This window comes from Chelonoidis abingdonii, chromosome 22 (assembly GCF_003597395.2).
Source record: "Chelonoidis abingdonii isolate Lonesome George chromosome 22, CheloAbing_2.0, whole genome shotgun sequence".
Lineage (NCBI taxonomy): Eukaryota > Metazoa > Chordata > Testudines > Testudinidae > Chelonoidis > Chelonoidis abingdonii.
In genome coordinates this window covers 682,715-703,629 of record NC_133790.1, presented here as the reverse complement: position 1 = coordinate 703,629, position 20,915 = coordinate 682,715, and the positions used below count along the sequence as shown (strand labels likewise).

Genomic DNA, 20,915 nt, shown 5'->3' with positions numbered 1-20,915 from the left:
ACGCCTATAATCTGCCCCTCATCACTTACGCAGGTTTTCTCCTGCCTCAAGTATGGACTCAGCATCAGCTTCCAACTGAAATCTGCTTCCTACCTTTGTTGAAAATCCTGATCCCTTAGCACTTCTGTCCATTCAGGCTTGCAGCCAGCATAACTGCAGTGCCCTGGACACCGGTCACTTTGCTTACCTCGCATGGGAGATTTCATGGCAGCTTCCACCATCCCAACAAGAAGCTGCAGACTCTTGGGATCCTGAGCCAGCCCAGATGCAAATGCTGCCAGCGCGTCTGCATGGCGTCCAAGGTACTGAAGGGCAACACCCTGTCGGAAGTACGCCTGCAAGCCCAAAAGGAAGAGGTGAGTTATTGAACTGATGCGATCACAGAGTCCAAACATACATGACCAGGAAGTCAGTGCTGGGGAATACAAGGGCTGCAAGAACATGCTCAGGTTTCCCTGCAGCACTTTCAGGCCAGGTCAATATTGGCAATTCTAAAGCTGAGTTTAGTTCCTGAATCCCCACAGAGCTGAGGAAAGGCTCACCCAGCCCATGCTGACAATTCTCACATGTTTCCCTGCAGTCTAAAGCCAACGTTACAATCATTTAAAATACAGGTTTTCCTTCAGAACTGGCTCCCCCTCCTCCCCAAAAAGATGCTCATTTCTTTTTAATCGCCTGGCTCGCAAAGCTTGTGAGTGGAGTTCCTCATTTCTCACTCCTGCCAACAACACCTGAGCTTCACCACCCAACAAGAACTTTGTATTAACAGAGACCAAAAATCTCGAAGACAATTGCAATAAAATCACTGCTCAGAGCATCCGATCAGAAACCTCTCCTTCCCTCTGTATGCACATACAGCCTACTTCCACCACCATCCCAGCTCAGTGGAGTTCAGCAGGCATGCCCTGTGTTCACTTCCCTTGCTTCCATCACCACCAGTGACATGTCAGCACTCTCACTGTTAATTATATTTTGTAATTTTCACTCATCAATGACCAGAGAATGATTCTATATTCAGATTCATTGAGTAACTGCCTCTGGAATTCACCCTCCTACTCCTCACTCAGCCTGATAGCACTGGAGTCTGCTGACCTTCTGTGTGAACCTCAGTGACTACAAAAACAAGGAGTCCAGTGGCACTAAGATTTATTTGGGTATAAGTTTTCGTGGGTAAAAAACCCACTTGCTCGTTGTTTTAGTGGATACAGACTAATATGGCTACCCCTCTGATACAGTTACTACTGTGTTATGCAGATGTTTTGGTAGAAGTGGGCTGAGCAGGCAGCAGAGAGCTGTGTCTGACTGCACTTGGAATACTAACTCTGACAGGCACTTCTCCCCACTGAACATATACACTCTTCATTTTTAATACGTTTACAGACATTTTGCTTTACTTTTTCCATTTCATGTTTTCTGCAAGTCTTCCCAGAGGCTACAGTAGAAGAGTCGCTGCAAACACACCTCTGCCTCACTGACATTCTAGGGAAGTTGCAATGCTTTTAAAATAAATCTAACACCCACTCACCACCCCTTTGCAATCCCAAACCAACAAGTGCATCAATGTGCAGCTGCAAATAGTTCCCACTGGCAATTCCAGGTTCTATATGTTCCCAGACAGAGGTGCTAAGATCATAGACACACACAGTAGCAGGAGAAACCTGCCTTAACAAAGCGGTAGCAACCTCAGTGTCTCTCCCAGAAAACACATGAAGCTCTGTGCTTGGGAGCTGGTGGGTAAGGGAACAAGGACTCTGCTGTCTAACGTTCACATATAAAATGAAAGCATATTTGTAGCTTTTATGTCTGCATGCTGATTGCGTTAATAATTCAGGAGCTTCAACTAGATTTTACAAAAGCTTTGCTGTTCATGGATAACCCTTTACTGTCCTTTCCAGTAAATATCTCCTTGCTGCAAGCTCTGCCACATTCACTGTGCTGCCGAATCTCTGGAGGGGGTTAAGCACAGCAAGCCCAGTTATGGTAAGAGAACACACACTTAAAAAGACTGCAACTGCTGTAAGAACAGGATACTGCCTTGTCAGCTCCACGCTTGGCTTTGGTTCTTGAGGGCCTTCAGCTGCAGGCTCTCCCTGCACTCATGGGCAGGCCTCTCTATTCCTTCCCATTTGTAATAGAAACTACTCCTGTATTCAAGGTACATTAAGTAGACACACATGGAAGTCTTTTGTACTTAAACTGGACAGATCTGCAATTAATATCCAAAATGACTTTTCATTAGGGCTTTCACACACCTTCAGAATCCAGACCATGGAGGTAAAGATTAAGCAAAATCAAAAATGACATGGGAAATTTATAGACATGAATATTTAATCTATTTTCCATTAGCAAGCATTGATTGGTTCTATAATTTTAAATGAATGAGATGGAGGCAAAATTCATTTAATTAACTTTTAGTACAAATGTGTTCTTACTGAACCAAACAGGCAACTGTACTGGAAACCCAGTTCCGTGTTAATTAGATTACAGGCATGATGATTTAAATCAAAGAGAAACCCCAGGAACAAGGAGTGTGTGGCATGCAGTGGACACCCACTGTGTGGTCTCAGAGCACTGAGTGCATGGTCTTGTGAAGCATGTTGCATACTTTGGGATCTCTGTTTCCCCCGCTCTCATTTAGGCTTGGTCTACACCTAAAAATGGTTATGTGCCCATCTTTGAAAAAGGAGAATCCGGGGAACTACAGACCTGTCAGCCTCACCTCAGTCCCTGGAAAAATCATGGACCAAGTCCTCAAGGAATCTAATTTGAGGAAAAGAAGGTGATCAAGAACAGTCCACATGGATTCACCAAGGGCAAGTCATACCTGACCAACCTAATTGGCTTCTGTAGTGAGATAACTGGCTCTGTGGATATGGGGAAAGCAGTGGATGTGATATACCTTGACTTTAGCAGTTTTTGATACGGTTGCCAGCAGCAAGTTAAAGTAGTATGGATTGGATGAATGGACTATAAGGTGGATAGAAAGTTGGCTAGATTGTAGGGCACAACGAGTAGTGATCAACGACTCGATGTCTAATTGGCAGCCAGTATCAAGTGAAGTGCTCCAGGGGTCAGTCCTGGGGCCGGTTTTGTTCAACATCTTTATTAATGATCTGGATGATGGGATGGATTGCACCCTTAGCAAGTTTGCGGATGACACTAAACTGAGGGGAGAAGTAGATATGCTGGAGCGTAGGGATAGGGTCCAGAGTGACCTAGACTAATCGGAGGATTGGGCCAAAATAATTCTGATGAGGTTCAACAAGGACAAGTACAGAGTCCTGCACTTAGGAAGGAAGAATCCCATGCGCCGCTACAGGCTGGGGACCGACTGGCTAAGCAGCAGTTCTGCAGAAAAGGACCTGGGGATTACAGTGGATGAGAAGATGAATATGAGTCACCAGTGTGCCCTTGTTGTCAAGAAGGCCAACGGCATATTGGGCTGTATTAGTAGGAGCACTGCCAGCAGATCAAGGGAAGTGATTATTCCCCTCTATTCGGCACTGGTGAGGTCACATCTGGAGCATTGTGTCCAGTTTTGGTCCCCTCACTACAGAAGGGATGTGGGCAAATTGGAGAGAGTCCAGCGGAGGGCAACGAAAATGATTGGGGGCTGGAGCACATGACTTACGAGAAGAGGCTGAGGGAACTGGGATTGTTTAGTCTGCAGAAGAGAAGAATGAGGGGGGATTTGATAGCTGCTTTCAACTACCCGAAAGGGGGGTTCCAAAGAGGATGGAGCTCTGGATGGTCTCAGGTTCCAATGGGGGAGGTCTAGGTTGAATATTAGGAAAAACTATTTCACTAGGAGGGAGGTGAAGCACTGGAATGAGTTACCTAAGGAGATAGGGGAATCTGCATCCTTAGAGGTTTTTACGGTCCCACTTGACAAAGCCCTGGCTGGGATGATTTAGTTGGGGTTGGTCCTGCTTTGAGCAGGGAGTTGGACTAGATGACCTCCTGAGGTCTCCTCCAACCCTAATCTTCTATGATTCTATGTCAGTCAAGGGTGAAGGAAAAAAACCCATCCCTAACCAACATGCTATGCTGACCTAATCCACAGCACAGATGCATTTATGTTGACAGTAGAATGCTTCTGTTGATGTAGCTACTGTTCTTCAGGGAGGTGGCATTTCTACACCAATGGAAAATGTAGATGCCAAGATAGGCTGCATCTACAATATGGAGTTATGCCAGCACAGTCTCCATAGTGTAGACACAGCCTCAGTTTCCCTTCTGTACAGCTTGATGACAGAAATACCATGCAGGGATGGAGTCTTGCAGCAGCTTACACATGGGCAGTTTGGCTCTGAAAGGGAACAGTAGCCAGAGACATCTTGTAAGCCAGCGTGGTCTGGGGATTCTTGTGCACTGAGGTGTTTGTAGTGTGTGTGAGCTGAGGAACCAAGTAATAACTTGGGGAACAGAACATCAGCTTCTGCTCTCCTGCTCTCTCCTTACCCAGCCCAGGTGGGGAAAGTGACCTGGATGCAGGGAGCCCTGATGTTGCTCCTCGATCCCCCATCACAGCTCCCTAGAGGTGTGCTGGGCAGAGGAGTCCAAGAGGAGAGTGGAGCAAGCAGCAATGCCAGCTGCTTCTTGCATCCAGGTCAGTTTTCCCACGTGGATGCAGGAGGAGGATACACGGGTTAGGGCAAAGGGGGAAAAAAGTGCAGTGGTTGGGGTGCAGAAGGGGGTATGGATTAGGGGCACAGGAGGGGGCAGAAGTTGAGGTGAAGGGGCACAGTGCAGGGGTTGGGGTGCAGTAGGGAAGTGCAGGGAGTAGGTGTGAAGGGGCACAAGGATTAGAGTAAAAGGGGCACACACAGTGCAGGAGTTAGGGGCAAAGGAGGTGAGTGCAGGGATTGGAGTGAAGAGGCGCAGGGATTGGGGTTTGGGATGGAGCAGGGACTGGGGTGCAGAAGAGGAGTGCAGGGGCACAGTGTAGGGGTTGGGGCGCAGGAGGGAGGTGCAGGGATTGGGGTACAGAAGGGGAGTGCAGGGACTGGGGTTAAGGGGGACAGGGACTGGGGTTTGAGATGCAGGAAGAAGGTGCAGGGACTGGGGGTGCAGGAGGGAGGTGCAGGGATTAGGGTGAAGGGGAACAGGGATTGGGGTTTGGGATGCAGGAGGAAGGTGTAGGGATTGGGGTGCAGGAGGGGAGTGCAGGGATTGGGGTGAAGGTGGCACATTGAAGGGGTTAGAGACACAGAAGGAATGTGCAGGGATTGGGGTGAGGGGGGCAGTCTTGATGTTAAGGTACAGGAGGGACCAGAGGTTAGGCATGAAGGGATTAGGGGCACAGGAGGGGAAGCAGGCATAGGTGTAGGGTGGCCGGATGTCCCGATTTTATAGGGACAGTCCCGATATTTGGGGCTTCTTCTTTTTTTTAAATGGGCTCCCCTCACCCTGTCCTGATTTTTCACACTTGCTCTCTGGTCACCCTACATAGGGACGAAAGAGGCACAGTACAGGGATTAGGGGTAAAGGGAGGGTGGGGAGCCTGGGGAGCCCACGGGGCCAGGGACATCAAAATGCAAGTTTGCCCAGGGTGCCATTTTCCCTAAGGCCAGCCCTGATCCTAATCTTTGTTTCTCATTTCTGAATCCCTCTACTTCCATCATATCTTTTGGGGGTAGGAATGATTCCGCCCCCAGCCCTGCAGAGATTTCTACAGACAGCACTGTACTTTAACAGTAGCAAAACAATGAAATATTTAGTAGTGAAACATTGCCTCTTTCTAGAGCTTCCCCTCAGGCAGGGCCCTGAAGTGCTTTATCGACACCGCATGCTGAACAAAGGCTGCAAATAGCCCTGTGAGGCTGCCCAGGTGGAGGAGCTGAGGCACAAAGACATGATCACAGCTCCATCGCACCCCAGCTGACAGTTCTCACAGACAAAGAGGCAGGTTTTGTTCAAGACAGGATGCTCACACCAGAGGCTTGACCGCCCCACTGGGTTTGTCACACTATTTACGCAACTGTCACTGTAACTAAATAGGCCAACCGGGGCATAAACCATTAGCCCATTTTCTTCTGTGTTTGGAACAAAGAGGTTTGTTTCAGCACTGCACATAACCCTCCACAGCTTGGGGTAATCATTAATTGAACAAGCCTCTCTCCTCCTCCTCCCCTGCACATTTCTTACCCTGGAGTCAACTGATTGTCTCCTGACAATTTGCACATATTTCCCTAATATCGTCTCTTACTCCAGAGTGACGCTGGAGGTCACTTGCAGCTTGCTCCTTAATGTCTGCCCAGAGAGGAGAGAAGTGCTCATTAATCAGTGAAACAACTGACTGGCAGTGCCTTCCTAGAACATCATGGATGTAGTTCTAAGGAAGCAGCAGCGACAGAGGGTAAATAAATGCTGCTTTACTAACAGGCTGAGAAGAGCTCAGTTGTCGATATAGAACTGAAACCCCATTAACAATTCAAATCTCGTTTCAGGAGATGCTGTGCAGGTAATGAAAACCAGTTTTAGAAGCTCAACACAACTAAAGATAGACTAGATATGTCATTAGCTGATATACTAGCCCCATTTTTATTGGCATATCATACAAGGAGTACTGATGATTTCCAAAAACATGAATTCTCTTAAGTAAACACAGAAGACACACTGGATATGTTTGCAATTTCTCTGGTAACAGTCAAATCACCTTCACCAGTTTGCAGCTGTCTATTAAATATTCAAAACCAACTGTGCTGACTTTTTTCAAAAGTGTCCTGAACAACAGATATAATGATGTATACAATAGCTGTGAAACATCCTACATCTCTACATTCTGATCACAAACTCCAGAAAGTCACACATGCACAGTGCAGGCGCCACAAAGAACTGAGATGGAGAAGCAGAATGTGGAAATACGTCTTCTAAAACCACAAAACAAACTGTGCATTTCCACATAACTGGCTTTGGACCTTGATCTGAAGCAAAAACAAGGGCTATGCATTAACCATTTTACTTTTACTTATTTATACTTTTAATTACATACATAGACATTTTGTTAAAAGAATGTTATTTAGGTTGCAAAGTCAAGCACTTGAGAGTTAGGAAATGCTAGATTTTAGGGTTGACTGCGCAACCTTAATTCTTTGTGTGTGCACCCTGTGCACTGAATGAGGTATGGTCCCGTCGAGGAAAAAAGGTAATTGATTGTGTAATTAAAGACTGTATCATAAGATATATGCACCAGGGGCAGAAGTAAGATTGCATGGACAGCTATACATCTGGCACCTCCTAACTTTCAAGTGCTTGACTTTGCAACATAAATAATGGTCTTTAAATGTGCATTTTTAATGTAACTTCCTGGCAGGGGGGTGTTTTCGGTGGTGGTGCTGTGGGGTGTGTATTTGTTTTTGAAAAGGATAAAGACCAACCCTATTATGTGGAACATCCCACCTCCCCAAATCATGCATCATCATAAGAGTCTGAACCTGGAACTTCCAACACTGAGGCACAGACTGGTTTCACTTGAGCTAATGAACTAACAACATTGCCTGCAATCAAGAGAAAAGGGTGGCGATGGGCTGCTGGCACCATGTAATCGGTCCAAATGGAGTTTTGGGGGGAAATCCGGCCCAGCTCTCTCTCTCTCCCTTGGAAGGTGGAGGACGGCTGCCCCTGGAGAGAGGGTGGAATGAGCCCAGCTGCTGGGCCTGTGTGCCGGCTCCAGAAGTGGAGGCTGGCCCAGCTCTAGTTTTTAATGGTTGATAACTCAGCTAAACCTGAATGGAATTTCATGGAACAAAGAAAAGGAACTTGCCAAGCTGAAGCACTTCTGCCCTACCAGACAGAAAAGGCCTGTTGCAAACAATAGAGATATGAGAACTTTTTTTTTTTTTTTAAAGGGGGAGTGATAAAAAAAATCTTTTACAATGAAAGACGTTAAGCAACCTAAATACAGGGATCGCAACCAGCTCCCTTTAGAATGAGTGACTAATTCTAATGGTTTAACTTGATTATTAGCAATTTCCTTTCCTGTATTTCTTCTGAATCTCTTTGAAAATATGCTGATTTTGATGAAAATAGCTACCATACTATTGTGGCTAGCAGGACAAGACTATAGAAGAACAAATATTGGTTGCTAAGAAATAAACTAACAGCTAACATCTCTAATTGAAGATAAAAATCAATAGCTCTGACTGCTTCTTATATGAATGGTAGGTGAGTCTTCTAGTTTTCAATGTGAGTCACTCACACAGCAGAACAAGCGATAGCTTACATTATAAAACCAGGGGCTTGAATTTCAGCGCATGCTTCACTGTTTTCATTTGCCAGGATGACCTTGTAAAAAAGACTGTCTTGATTGGAATGAGATTAACTCGAGAAATAGTTTAAATATGACAAATAAGAGCCAACATAAAGAAAAACAAATTTTTAAGCAATGTGAACAGTTACAGCAGCAGAACCAGCCCTACTGTTAGGAAACATAAGTTTTTTATATTGCTTAAAGCAAACAATCAGGATGAACAACAAAGCAGCAGACCTGATAACTGTAAATGTACCTTTAACAATAACAAAAAAGAGGCGCAGCAATTTTATCCCTTCCAGTTATTTCTTAGCCATCTGAGAGGATTACAGCACTGTTAAGTACTTATTTTAGATCTGAATACAAACAGATATCTTAATATCCAAATATTAATGTACATCAAATCAATCAGGCAATGAGACTCCAGTATACACTTGACACATGACCCTTCATGCTGCTTTGTCTACACACACCAGCTGCAAGAATTGTAAAAGGTGCTATTTACATTACAAAGTTAACACGTTCCTTTCTTCCTACGTTTCTCAGTGGTCTAAAAGGTTCTGTATGTAAACATATCTCACAGTTAACGTGGGAAGGCTCTAACATTTGAGGTGTCTTCCTTACCCAGTCTATATTCCTGCTCTGAAATGGTTCATTCTCTGCATTGCAGAAATACAAACAAATGAAAGTGATCCTAGCCAGTTCTCAATGACTTCTCCATCACCTCTCCACGCGCCCTCTTAAATTTCTGTTAGGGCACCTCTCCTAACAGCACCTGCTACCATGAATAATACCCATATAACAGACCACAAAAATCCTGCTCTGGGCTGAAACTTGGCCTTGCCTTGATTAAAACTTTCCCCATATTAGTGTGGTTAGGTGCATGTTTGTTCATGTGTATCACTGCTTGAAAACACAATACAAAAGGCTCTCACAGGGTCTTGAGACCAGGAAGAGTTTGACATTATTACCTTCCTATTTAGGCAATAGTTTTTCCATCTATGGACTGGCTACTCACTGGCTGAGAAAGGATCATGTGGCCCCTCCAGCCAGAATCTGCGTTGCACATGGTGCCACTCACCCCAACAAAGTGATGCATGCAAGTGTAGTGTCCCAGGTATGTTTCAGTGGCATTCAGCTTAGGTGCCACATTGGGGCAAGACTACTGGAAATCAGTTTTCAACTTACAGGCAAAACTATTGGTCCTGAGTGACAGAATTTTCTTCAGTGAAATCCATGGCTTTGGGGAATCAGAGAGTATGTCTCAGTCTCACAGTGTCAGTCATTTTTCAGTCCACTGGGCAATTGTTCTCATCTCCAAAGTTCACCTCCAGTTAACGCACACATTCTATAGAGTCCAGTGGAGTTGAGCTTTGGAGATGATACAGGAGGCATTTGGTGCAACTAGTCCATAGCTGATGTTTTGTAAACAAAACAAATCAGTTAAGTTCTTTCTTTTGGGGAAGATGCTGTGGCACATGTGCCTTCAGAGAGTGGTCACTCTGCACAGCACTGGTCCTACAACAGAGTCCACTCTCACAATGAGACACAAAGGCTCACGACAGTATGCCAATCCTTGCTTTATGAGATACCCACCCCACACACAGTTAGGTAACCATCCTTCCTTCCTCCACTAAGGCTTCCTCTGTGCCCTCCTGTTCATCGGACTTGTCTTTTCACACCCTAATCTCCACCCGAACTCCATTTTATTTTCCACCTTGGTTTGAAATTCTATGGGGTTCTTACTACAGTTTGTACATCGCTCCTTTCATCTCCCCCCTCAACCGCAGCCAAAGTGAGTAAAACTGCTTCTTGCCTGACACACACAACTTTCCAACTATAGGCAAACCTGCATCTGACACAGACTTGGGCCAGAGTCTGTTTCCTTATCATGCTAATTAACTAGTTATTGCCAAATGATGTCACCTATGTTCCAAACTAGCAGATCCAAAGTCATAACTCTCTGTTAATTGGCTAATTATTATACTAATTACTGCTAAATCATGTTGCCATTGGACAAGAAAAACATCAAAACTGATTGATGCATTTATAAACCCTTAAGAAAGAGAGCTCTGCAATCAAGGGCTTCTCTGAGGTGACTAGCATTAGTAACAGACACACGTTCCCATTTCAGGGGTTTAAAGCTGCATCAGTATCCCCTTGTTTATTATTCTGGGCTAATCTTTCCCAGTATAACAGAATCTGAAATGCTGGAGCCGATACCGAGAACAATGGACAGATGAGGTTTCCATAGCGCACAATGAACTTTTTAAAGACACACAAAACACAACTATCCACGATACGATAAAACATGACATCTAATGATAGACACATCACGTCTGTGTCTAATGCCCTGTGCTGAACTGATGGAGTCCAAAGAATGTGTCTGACTCATGAGTGAAGAACATGGCTTTTTGCGTTTTTCCTGAGCTGAACTGCTGCAATAGCACATTTTAATGACAAGTGAGAAAGGACCCTTGTTGATCAGCAACACTAGTTCCGTGGAGAAGGCTGGCAGCTGGGCTAGAGCAGAATCTGGAAGTCTGCCTTGTGGGTTTAATGTCTCTTAATGATAATTCCACATACATACATGGCTTCTCTTTGATCTGCTCACATTATTGATTACAGTAGTTTCTATATGAATTGGTATTTTACAGCTTTTTGTGTTCATTACAGTCCATTTAACTGCATGCTGAGATTTTGTATCTTATTCTATTACCTATTTCTACTAGACCAGTCACTACACCACTCAAACAATAAACACATGTATTAGGGGGTTGATATCATTTGTTGAAATGCCCAGTGTAATAGGGATTCTGGAATTGTTCTTTACACTGGTTACTTTAATGTCTATCTGCATGGATTGGTTTCAGACAGTACAGCATTAACTGGTTTATAACTTACACAAATACATGCAATAAGAGTGCAATTATAGTGCAAGGAAACACAACATTTATGAACCTGATTGTTCTTCCTTGTCCTTCTGTTGCATAATTATATTTCCTGAGACTCCTGATGGATAGAAACTGAAGATCCCCAACAAGGGAAACTGGAGTTAATTGGATGTTTATCTGTCCAGACAGGTGGCCGCATTAAAATTCTTAATCATCAAATTTTCTGGACCAGCGATCTAACTGTTTGGAGCAACCACCTTTGTTGTACTGGTCTCTGCAACAGGCAGTCTACTACAGCCACTTGGCCAAGTCTAAAACCTTCTCCTTTTCCACTGAAGTTCTCATGACATTAGTTGGCGCAGGGCCTTCGCATGTACTACATGTGACTCTTGTGAGAGAGTTATAATAATGGAGCAGCTGGAAAGATTACAATTCTTTCCTGACCAAGTCCTCCCGTTTTTTCTGGAGCACAAGCTGATGTATGACTTGGTCATTCATTCACCAACAGGGATGACAGCCCTTATCTGATGAGAGGGTATGTTAATTAACATGTATCCCTTGCTGGACAGGATGACTCTTACTAAGGCTTGGTCCACACTAGGAATTTACATCGATATAGCTACATCTCCCAGGAGTGTGAAAAATCCACATCCCTGAGCGATGCAACTATACCAACCTAACCCTCAGTGTAGACAGCACTAATCCAAGGAAGAAGTCTCCTGGCGACCTAGCTATTGCCTGTCAGAGGCCTGGTCTACACTACGCGTATAGACCGAATTTAGCAGCGTTAAACCGATTTAACGCTGCACCCGTCCACACAATGAGGGCCTTTATATCAATATAAAGGGCTCTTTAAACCGGTTTCTATACTCCTCCCCAACAAGAGGAGCAGCAATGAGATCGGTATTGCCATTTCGGATGAGGGTTAGTGTGGCCTCTGGGCAGTATCCCACAGTCCACCATTGTGACCGCTCTGGAAAGCCATCTGAACTCGGAGGCACTGGCCAGGTGGACAGGAAACGCCCCGCAAACTTTTGAATTTCATTTGCCTGTTTGGCCAGCGTGGAGAGCTCACCAGGCACAGGTGAACCACGCAGAGCTCATCGAGCACAGGGTAACAATGCATCTCCTGCGAATCAAAAGAGCTCCAGCCATGGACTGCATGGGACGGTACTGGATCGGATAGCTATAATGGGGAGAGAGATTCGTGTAGACAGAACTTCGTTCCAAAGATGAAATGAAAAAACATTTGAAAAATTCCAAGGCTATGATGGAGAGAGGCCACACCATGGGACTCAGTATGCTGCCATGAAGTTATAGGAGCTCAGACAAGGCCTACTAGAAACCACAGAACATAACTGAAGTTCCCAGGGCAGGGGCGAAACATGCCGCTTCTACAGCTGGCCTGCACTGCAATTCAGGGGGTCCGCCACACTACCCCACTCCTGTCCCTGATTCCGGCTGGGTGTAATCTCAGCCGTGCTGGAGGATTCTCAGACGGGAAGATGAGGAGGATGAGCCTTGCAGAGAAGCACACAGCAGTCCGTCTCCCAACAGCCAGGCGTCTTTTCTCACCTCCAGACAGAATTACCCTCCGAGCCCTCCTAAGCCACAGCCCAGACCATGAAGCCATGGAAGCGATGTGGTGAGTGTACCTTTGTAAATATAAACCATGGCTTTAAAAACAAGCATTTTTAATGGATTGATTGCCTCGAGGGACTTGGAGCATTCGCGGCCAGTACAGTTACTGGAAAGTACTGTTAACATGTCGGGGATGGAGCGGGAAATCCTCCAGGGACATCTCCATGAAGTCTCCTTGAGGTACCTCCAAAAAGCCTTTGCAGAAGGTTTCTGGGCAAGGGTAGCCTTATTCCGTCCTCCATGGTGGACACTTTAACCACGCCATGCATGTAGCAGTAATCTTTTGGCATTGCATGCATTGCTGACAAGCCGAGCTACGTATTGGTCCCGGTGATTGCTGGCATTCAAGCAACATCATTCTTTATCTCGCTGTGTATCCTCAGGAGAGTGGTATCACATGGTAACCTGGTTGAATTCAGAAATTAATTAAGGGACCAACATGGCCACTCCACTGGGCGTGCGCTGTTGCTTAAAAGGAATCCTTCCTTACAGAGTAGCCAAGCAAGGCCGGCTGGCGAGATGGGCGTTGAGCGTTTTCACGTTTGCCTAAGCAGGGATCTTCCATGATCACAACCAGTGGGGGGGAGGGTAAAGAGATCATCGCGCCAGAAATTTGGATGAGTGGCGTGGTTTCTGCGGCCTGCATGTTAACGAAAAGCGACACGCACTGAATGGAAGATTTGTTGGGTATGTGGGAAGGAGGGCACGTGTATACGATAGGCTGCCAGAAGCCCGAAAGACAACGGCGTGCTTACCATGGCCGCATGCAAGCTGAATTCTGCGCCCGGACCTGCGTCTGTGAGAATCTCTAACACCAGACCGCAGGCACTCAAATTAAGATGCAAAATGCACCTTGTAGTGAAATCACATGTCAGTATGTTAAAGTGAAGTGCTGTTCCTGTGAAACAGCATTGTTCTGTTAAATATATCTTTTTAAATAATTCTCTCCCTTTTTTCCCTCCCTCATGGAGCTGCAAATTTTTCAAGCCTCCCTACTCCACCCTGAAGGCTATCTCAGATAAGGCAGAGGAAAAAAAAGACACGAGACGAAATGTTCTCGGAAATCATGGAAGTGACCCGCAATGAAAAAGCTCTTCTGAATGAGTGGAAGGACGTGGTATCAAATTACAGGAAAGATGCCAGTGAACATGAGGACAAGAGGGACCAGCGTGAGGACAGGAGGGATGCTCGAGATGAGAGGTGGCGGTAGGAAGATCAGAGGTGTAGGAAGGAAGATCAGCGGTGGTGGGATGCAACGCTGGGGCTGCTGCGTGATCATACTGACATCCTCTGACGTCTTGTGGACCTTCAGGGTTGGGAGGCTGAGGCAAATCACCTGGCTGCTGATTATGCGCAGCCATATACCAGGGCGAATTGAAGAGCACACCAAGAAGTGGTACGCATCAGAGAAGCTTTGAAAACGAGTTTCATCATGGGCCAGGGTACGGTGTGACTGTTGTGTTTGTTTCCCCTTGATGAACCACCCGCCCTTGATTGACTCATTCTCTGTAAGCAACCCACCTTCCCACTTTGATTACAGCTTGCTTTCTAAGGACATAAAGTCATTATCGTTTAAAAATCATGTATTCTACCCATAGTGCAATGCTCCAGAAATCGACACTAGCGTTGGTATATGGACGCACACCGCTGAATTAATGTGCTTAGTGTGGCCGCGTGCACTCGACTTTATACAATTTGTTTTAAAAAAATCGGTTTCTGTAAAATCAGAATAATCCCGTAGTGTAGACGTACCCAGAGAGGCTGAGCGCTTGTGCCAATGGGAGAAGGTAGTGTCTCCACTGAAATGCTACAGTAGTGCACCTACATGCTGCTGTAGCATTTTAATTGCAGCAATGCCTTTAAGCAGCAGAGCACAAGTTTGGAGGGCTAATTTAAGCAGAGACAGGGTGGCGAATTTTAAAAAATGCTCAGCAGCCAGAATACTCCTCACAGATTATAACCAGCACTCAGTAAAACAGATGGATTGCTCAGTTATAGTGAGAGCAGTGGAGGCAAACAGGAAACCTTTCTTTCTCTTAGAAGCAGTTTAATCCACTTCAAGATGACGACCCAATTACTGGGTTAATCCAGATGGAAACCGTCCGTTTTGAAATTTGTCTTAAAGCAGAGATTTCTTTTGCTGTTGGTAGTCCTACATGATTGAAGCACTAGTATAACACAGCTTCTAAAACCAAGCCTTAATTACGATTCATGATGTAACTTTGTCATCAAACTGCTTGCACCGGGGCTGACTCATTCACATAACAACTTGCTGACCAGTTTGTAATTGGATAACAGAGATAGAAGGTAACTGGAACAAGATCAGAAGAATTTGGAGCAGAAAATAACTGTCAAACAAATCAGGGAAACTGAAAAAAATGCCTCAATCCTAGACAAAGACTTTTCCTGTATGCAAGGGAGGTAAAACGTCTTTATATTCATGTCAACCTCAGACCCTAGATAAACAGCCATTTGTGCAGAAAAGGCAAAAGTATCAACGTTTTTCTCCACAGTGCTCTCTTGATTTGCAGTATCTGGAGAGGATGCCAAAAACAGCGTGAATTATCTGTGATGTGCACCAACCCTGCAGAATACTATGATGCTAGATGTATCTGTTCTACAACAGCATGATGCGGGTTAACATTCATTAACCAACTCCCTCACAGCTTCCAGGCAGACAAAAAGATAGCATGTGACAAACACAAGCAAGGGTGACTAAAAGAAAGGGACCAAAAATTTGTGCATCCACTAAGGCTTCTGGGACCAAACACTAGTCTGAGTCTTTCACGTCCCATTCTAACTAGTCTATAGCTTGAATTTGGAAAGAACACAGGACAAATCCCTGCTGTGGGACTTCAGGAATGTGGGAGAAGGAGGAATGTATTTTAATTTAGAACACATGCAGCACATCTATAAATATCACTGTAGTCCATGTACATCACACTACTGTTTTCACGGAGCTGCAGTTTGCATACTGGGCAACAAGTACACTTCAGAATCCAAACACGCGACTGGCACCTGAGCCACTAACTTCTACCTACTTTAAAATATAAACAGAGATTTAGCAAATCTGCTTTCTCCCGTTATCATCTGCTCTCTGCTCCTGCGGGCCATCAAGTCTAACTCCAGTTTCACTGGCTGTAACAATCTCCATCTCCTACAGAGACCATACTAATTAGAGAAGGAAATATCTTACTAGGTTCCATTTTGTCCACTGTGTAAGGCAGAATTTCTGGCAAGATTTAACTATTAATATCGAGTATGCGTTCACTACTTCCAGTGGGAGAATATTCCACAGCCCAATTGCTCTTAATAAGGCTTTTGATACTGATTAGACCTCATCGGGAGTATTGTGTCCAGTTTTGGGCACCATATTTCAGGAAGGATGTGGACAAATTGAGAAAGTCTAGAGAAGGGCAATAAATGATTAAAGGTCAAGAAAACATGACCTATGAGGAAAGACTGAAAAAACTGGATTTGTTTAGTCTAAAGAAGAGAAGACTGAGAAGGGACATTACAGTTTTCAAGTACATAAAAGGTTGTTACAAGGAGGAGGGAGAAACATTGTTCTCGTTAACCTCTGAGGATAGAACAAGGAGAAATGGGCTTAAATTACAGCCAGGGCCATTTAAGTTGGCCATTAGGAAAAACTTCCTAACTGTCAGGGTGGTTAAGCACTGGAATAAATTGACTAGGGAGGGGGTGAATCTCCATCATTGGAGGTTTTGAAGAACAGGTTAAACAAACACCTGTCAGGGATGGGCTAGTTATTACATAGTCCTGCCTTGAGTGCAGGCGACTAGACTAAATGACCTCTCGAGGTCCCTTCAAGTCCGACGCTTCTACGATTCTATCTCTATGAGAAGATGACTTTCCCACCTGCTCTAAACATGGTTTTCACAATATATAGAGTGGAATCTCCACCTCACCCTTGGGTTGGTTTGACTAGCACAGAAATTAACAAGAACACAGCTTTCAGTTCAGCTGTCACCTTCTGCCCCAGGCTTGCCTGCTCCTCAGATTCCTCCCTCCAGTTTGTTCAGTCCACACTCCAGATCCTCTTCCTATATAGAGCAGTGGTCTCCAACCTTTTAAAGCAGGGATCCGAACCTTTCAGCAGTGGTGTGTCGAGTCTTATGTATACACTCTAATTTAAGGCTTCACATGCCGGTAATACATTTTAATGTTTTTTAGAAGGTCTCTCTATAAGTCTATAATATACAACTGAACTACCGTTATAAGTGAAGTAAACAAGGTTTTCAAAATCTTTCAGAAGCTTTATTTAAAATTAAATTAAAATGCAGATCTTATTAGTTTAGTGTGATCCTTGCCCTTGATTTTCCTTGCTGAGTTTTCCAATGTCTGGTGGCACATATTTGGAAACTTTAAGCTGCACACAGGCTTCTGAGTGATCAGTTGTTAACCGGCTGGAACCCCAGATCGGCAGCTGAGGTGAGTGAAGCTGGTGGCTGGTAGAGCTGAGTAGGGCCAGAGGCCTGGACCCTGTCTGGCACGAGGCCTGTGCTGAAACTCTAACCAGAAGCAAGGTGAGTGGGGCTGCAGTGGGGACCCTGGCTGGCAAGGGGCCAGCAGCGGGAAACCCAGGGCAGCGGTGGGCTGAGCGGCTCAGCCCGCCCCGCGTGCCAACAAAAATCAGCTTGCGTGCCACCTTTGGCACATGTATCGTAGGTTGCCAACCCCTGTTTTAAAGCACAAGATCACTTTTTGAATTTAAGTTCAACCCAGGATCTACCTCAAAGAAAATGTAGAAATAACAGTAATCACAGAAACCCAAACACCCTTGCCCCGCCCCCTTCCCTGAGTCCACGCACCTTCTCTGAGGCCCCACCCCACTCCCTCCATCACTCGTTGTCCCCCACCCTCCCTCACTTTCCCTGGGCTGGGACAGGGGGTTAGGTTGCAGGAGGGAGTTCAGAGTGTGGGCTCTGGGAGGGGGTTTGGGTGCAGGAGGGGGCTCAGGGCTGGGGCAGGAGGTTGGGGTGCAAGAGGAGGGGGCTCAGGGCTCGGGCAGAAGGTTGGGGTGGCAGGAGGGGGTGTGGGCTCTGGGAGGGAGTTTGGGTGCAAGGGGGCTCAGGGTTGGGGCAGGGGTGCAGGACAAGTTTGGGCTCTGGCTGGGCACTGCTTACTTCAGGCGGCTCCTGGGCAGCAGTGCAGCGGGGCTAAGACAGGCTCCCTGCCTGCCCTGGCCCTGTGCCGCTCCCGGAAGCGGCTGGCATGTCCTACAGCAGCTCCTGTGGGGGGAGGGGCAGATGGCTCTATGCGCTGTCCTTCTCCACAGCCCCCACTCACCCACCCTCACAGCTCCCATGGGCCCTGGTTCCCCATTCTCTAACACACTTCTCTTTAGCTAAAATAATGGCTGAATAATTTATCATTTTTCTTAAAAGAGGAATTTTCCTGCCAGGCAGAGACGTATGAGATTGCTGAAAACGGCTGCAATCTCAAACCCTGGTTTTTAAAGTAATCAACAGTAATAATGGCATCAACACCACCTGTGAGGATAAACATTTTACTAAGGCACAGAGAGGCTAAGTGATGTGGCCATGGCCACACAGGACGTTTGTGGTGGGGTACCCAGGTTCAACTCCTTCTTCCAAGTCCTTTGCAAGTGCCCAAACCAGTGGATCATCGTTCCTCACTCTCCATTCTGCGGCTTCATCTGTAGAGATCCCACAGCAGAGCACTAAAGGTATTCCACAGTCACAACTAATGCACACACATATCCCACAGACGCTGGGTTCCTCTGTGGCAAAGAGCACAAGCCTTCACTTTCATGAACACACCCCTCCAGGCAATGAGCTAAAGGAGCCGTTCTACTAACTGCGTCAGGTGAAGACTCTGGCAAGCAAATGAGACACAAAACCTCCACTAGGCTGCAGAAGTGCAGAGGCACATGACAAACCTGTAGGCGAGGGACAGCTTTTTTATCCCAAGAGCCAGTCACATGATATGTGAGTCAGTGACACAGTGACAAGGCAGGCAGCGGAGCCCCATCTCACAACCGTAGCCTAGCTAGGGGTGGAAATTTGTGTGGGCCCCAACTCCCAGGTGGGCAGGCAATGACAGACTGTGCTAGCTCAGCTTCTCCCCTGACATCATGCCTCCTCCTAGCCATGGTGCCCCAGATACAGGGCTTCACCTGCCGAGCTGGGCATGCACATGGGGCGGCTCAGACAGTGGCAGGGCAGAGCTGCCAGAGTGTAGCCTTCTGAAGGGCGGGCGCAGAGCTCCGTCCTGCATCTTAGGTACCAAGTGATGCTCTGAGCTGCTGTGGCAGCACTGCACCCCTGCTCAGATTTGGGTGGGCCTGGATGCTAAGTGGGTGCGCTGAGGCCCACCCATGGCTACGCCCCTGCCTCACAAGTCATTGAAGTTGAGAAGGGCCCAGGGTAACACTGTAAAGAGCAACTAGCGCACTTTGGAGCCCAAGGCCCAGTCCACGCCTAGAAAACAGATCAATCTAGCTACTTCACTCAGGGCTGTGAACAATGTTGCGCCCTGTGTGACAGAGGCCTGGTCTACACTACGCGTCTATACCGATTTTAGCAGCGTTGAACCGATTTAACGCTGCACCCGTCCACACAACAAGGCCCTTTATATCGATATAAAGGGCTCTTTACCGTTCTGCATCTCCCGCGGGGGGTAGCGCTGATTGCTATTGCCATGTCGGATCAGGGTTAGTGTGCCGCAAATCGACGTATTGGCCTCGGACGGTCCTACGTGCCCACTTTGTGTACTGCTCTGCGCCATTGAATCGGAGGCATGGCCAGGTAGACAGTAAACGCCCCGCAAACTTTTGAATTTCATTTCCTGTTTTGGCCAGCGTGGGAGCTCACCAGCACAGGTGACCACGCCAGAGCTATCAGCACAGGTAACATGCAGTCTCCGCGAATCAAAAAGAGCTCCGAGCTGGACTGCACGGGGGTAGGATCTGATCGCTGTATGGGAGAGGATTCCGTGCTAACAGACTTCTGTTTCAAAAGACGAATGAAAACATTTGAAAAAATTTCCAAGGCCATGATGGAGAAAGGCACACACAGGACTCAGTGCAGTACAGACTGAAAGTTACAGGAGCTAGACAGACTACCAGAAAACCAAGAGCAAACGGAAGGTCCAGGGCAGGGCCGAAACACGGCGCTTCTACGTGAGCTGCAGCATTCCAGGGGGGTCCGCACCACTACCCACTCCTGTCCCTGGATTCCGAGTGGGGGGGTGGTAATCTCAGCGTGGCTGAAGGTCTGCAACGGGAAGATTGAGGAGGATGAGCTTGCAGAGAGCACACAGCAGGTCGTTCTCCCAACAGCAGGCTTTTCTCACCCAGATGGAATTCCTCCCAGCTCCCAAGCCTCTAGTCCAGGCAATGAACGCATGGACGACCTCTTGTGAGGTACCTTTGTAAATATAAACATGGCTAAACAGCATTTTTTTGATTGATTTGCCCTGGGACTTGGGATGCATTCGAGGCGTCACGTCTGGAAAAGTTTGTTACACTGTCTGGGATGGAGCGAACTCAGGACGTCTACATGACGCTCTCTTGGAGGTACTCAAAAGCTTGCAGAAGGTTTCTGGCGGGTAGCTCTTTCCGTCACCATGGTAGGACATTTTACACGCATGCTGTAGCAACTAATCTGTTCATATGCCTGACAAGCACCTGTGTATGTCCGGTGATTGGCTGGCATGTACAAGGCAATTCGTTCTTATATCTTGCTGTTTTAGCTCAGGGAAGTGATTATCGTTCATGTCAACTGGTTTGGAATTCACGAACTTATTAAGGGGACAGATATGGCTTACTGGCTGTTTGCCTGTTGCTTAAAAGAAATCCTTCCTTGCAGGTAGCGTGGGGGGAGGGAGGGGGTATGGCGCTGAGCTTTTTTCGCGTTTGATAGCAGGATCCTCCCTGCTATCAGCCACACGGTGGACAGGAGGGGGGGTGATTAGCAGTGATCTTCCATGAATGCCAGCACGGTGGGGGGAGAGGTAAACAATCATCCCAGAATGGCATGAGGGGGTGGTTATTGTGCTGCACGTTAACAGGAAAGAACACAGTGACGGCTTGCTTGTATCTGGGAAGGAGGGCACTGTGTTATTGAAGGCTGTAGAAGCGAAAG

The 20,915-nt window shown here is 46.4% G+C and overlaps 1 protein-coding gene across 3 annotated transcripts in view; it reads right to left on the bottom strand.

Annotated features, from left to right (window-relative positions):
• Nucleotides 1-20,915, bottom strand: part of TTC28 (tetratricopeptide repeat domain 28) — a 484,889-nt gene that overhangs the window by 183,195 nt on the left and 280,779 nt on the right. For all 3 annotated transcript variants that reach the window (XM_075059934.1, XM_075059935.1, XM_032769852.2), the window contains exon 2: nt 188-335. In XM_075059934.1, the coding sequence (XP_074916035.1) occupies nt 188-335 (148 nt within the window). The remainder of the gene's footprint in view (nt 1-187; nt 336-20,915) is intronic.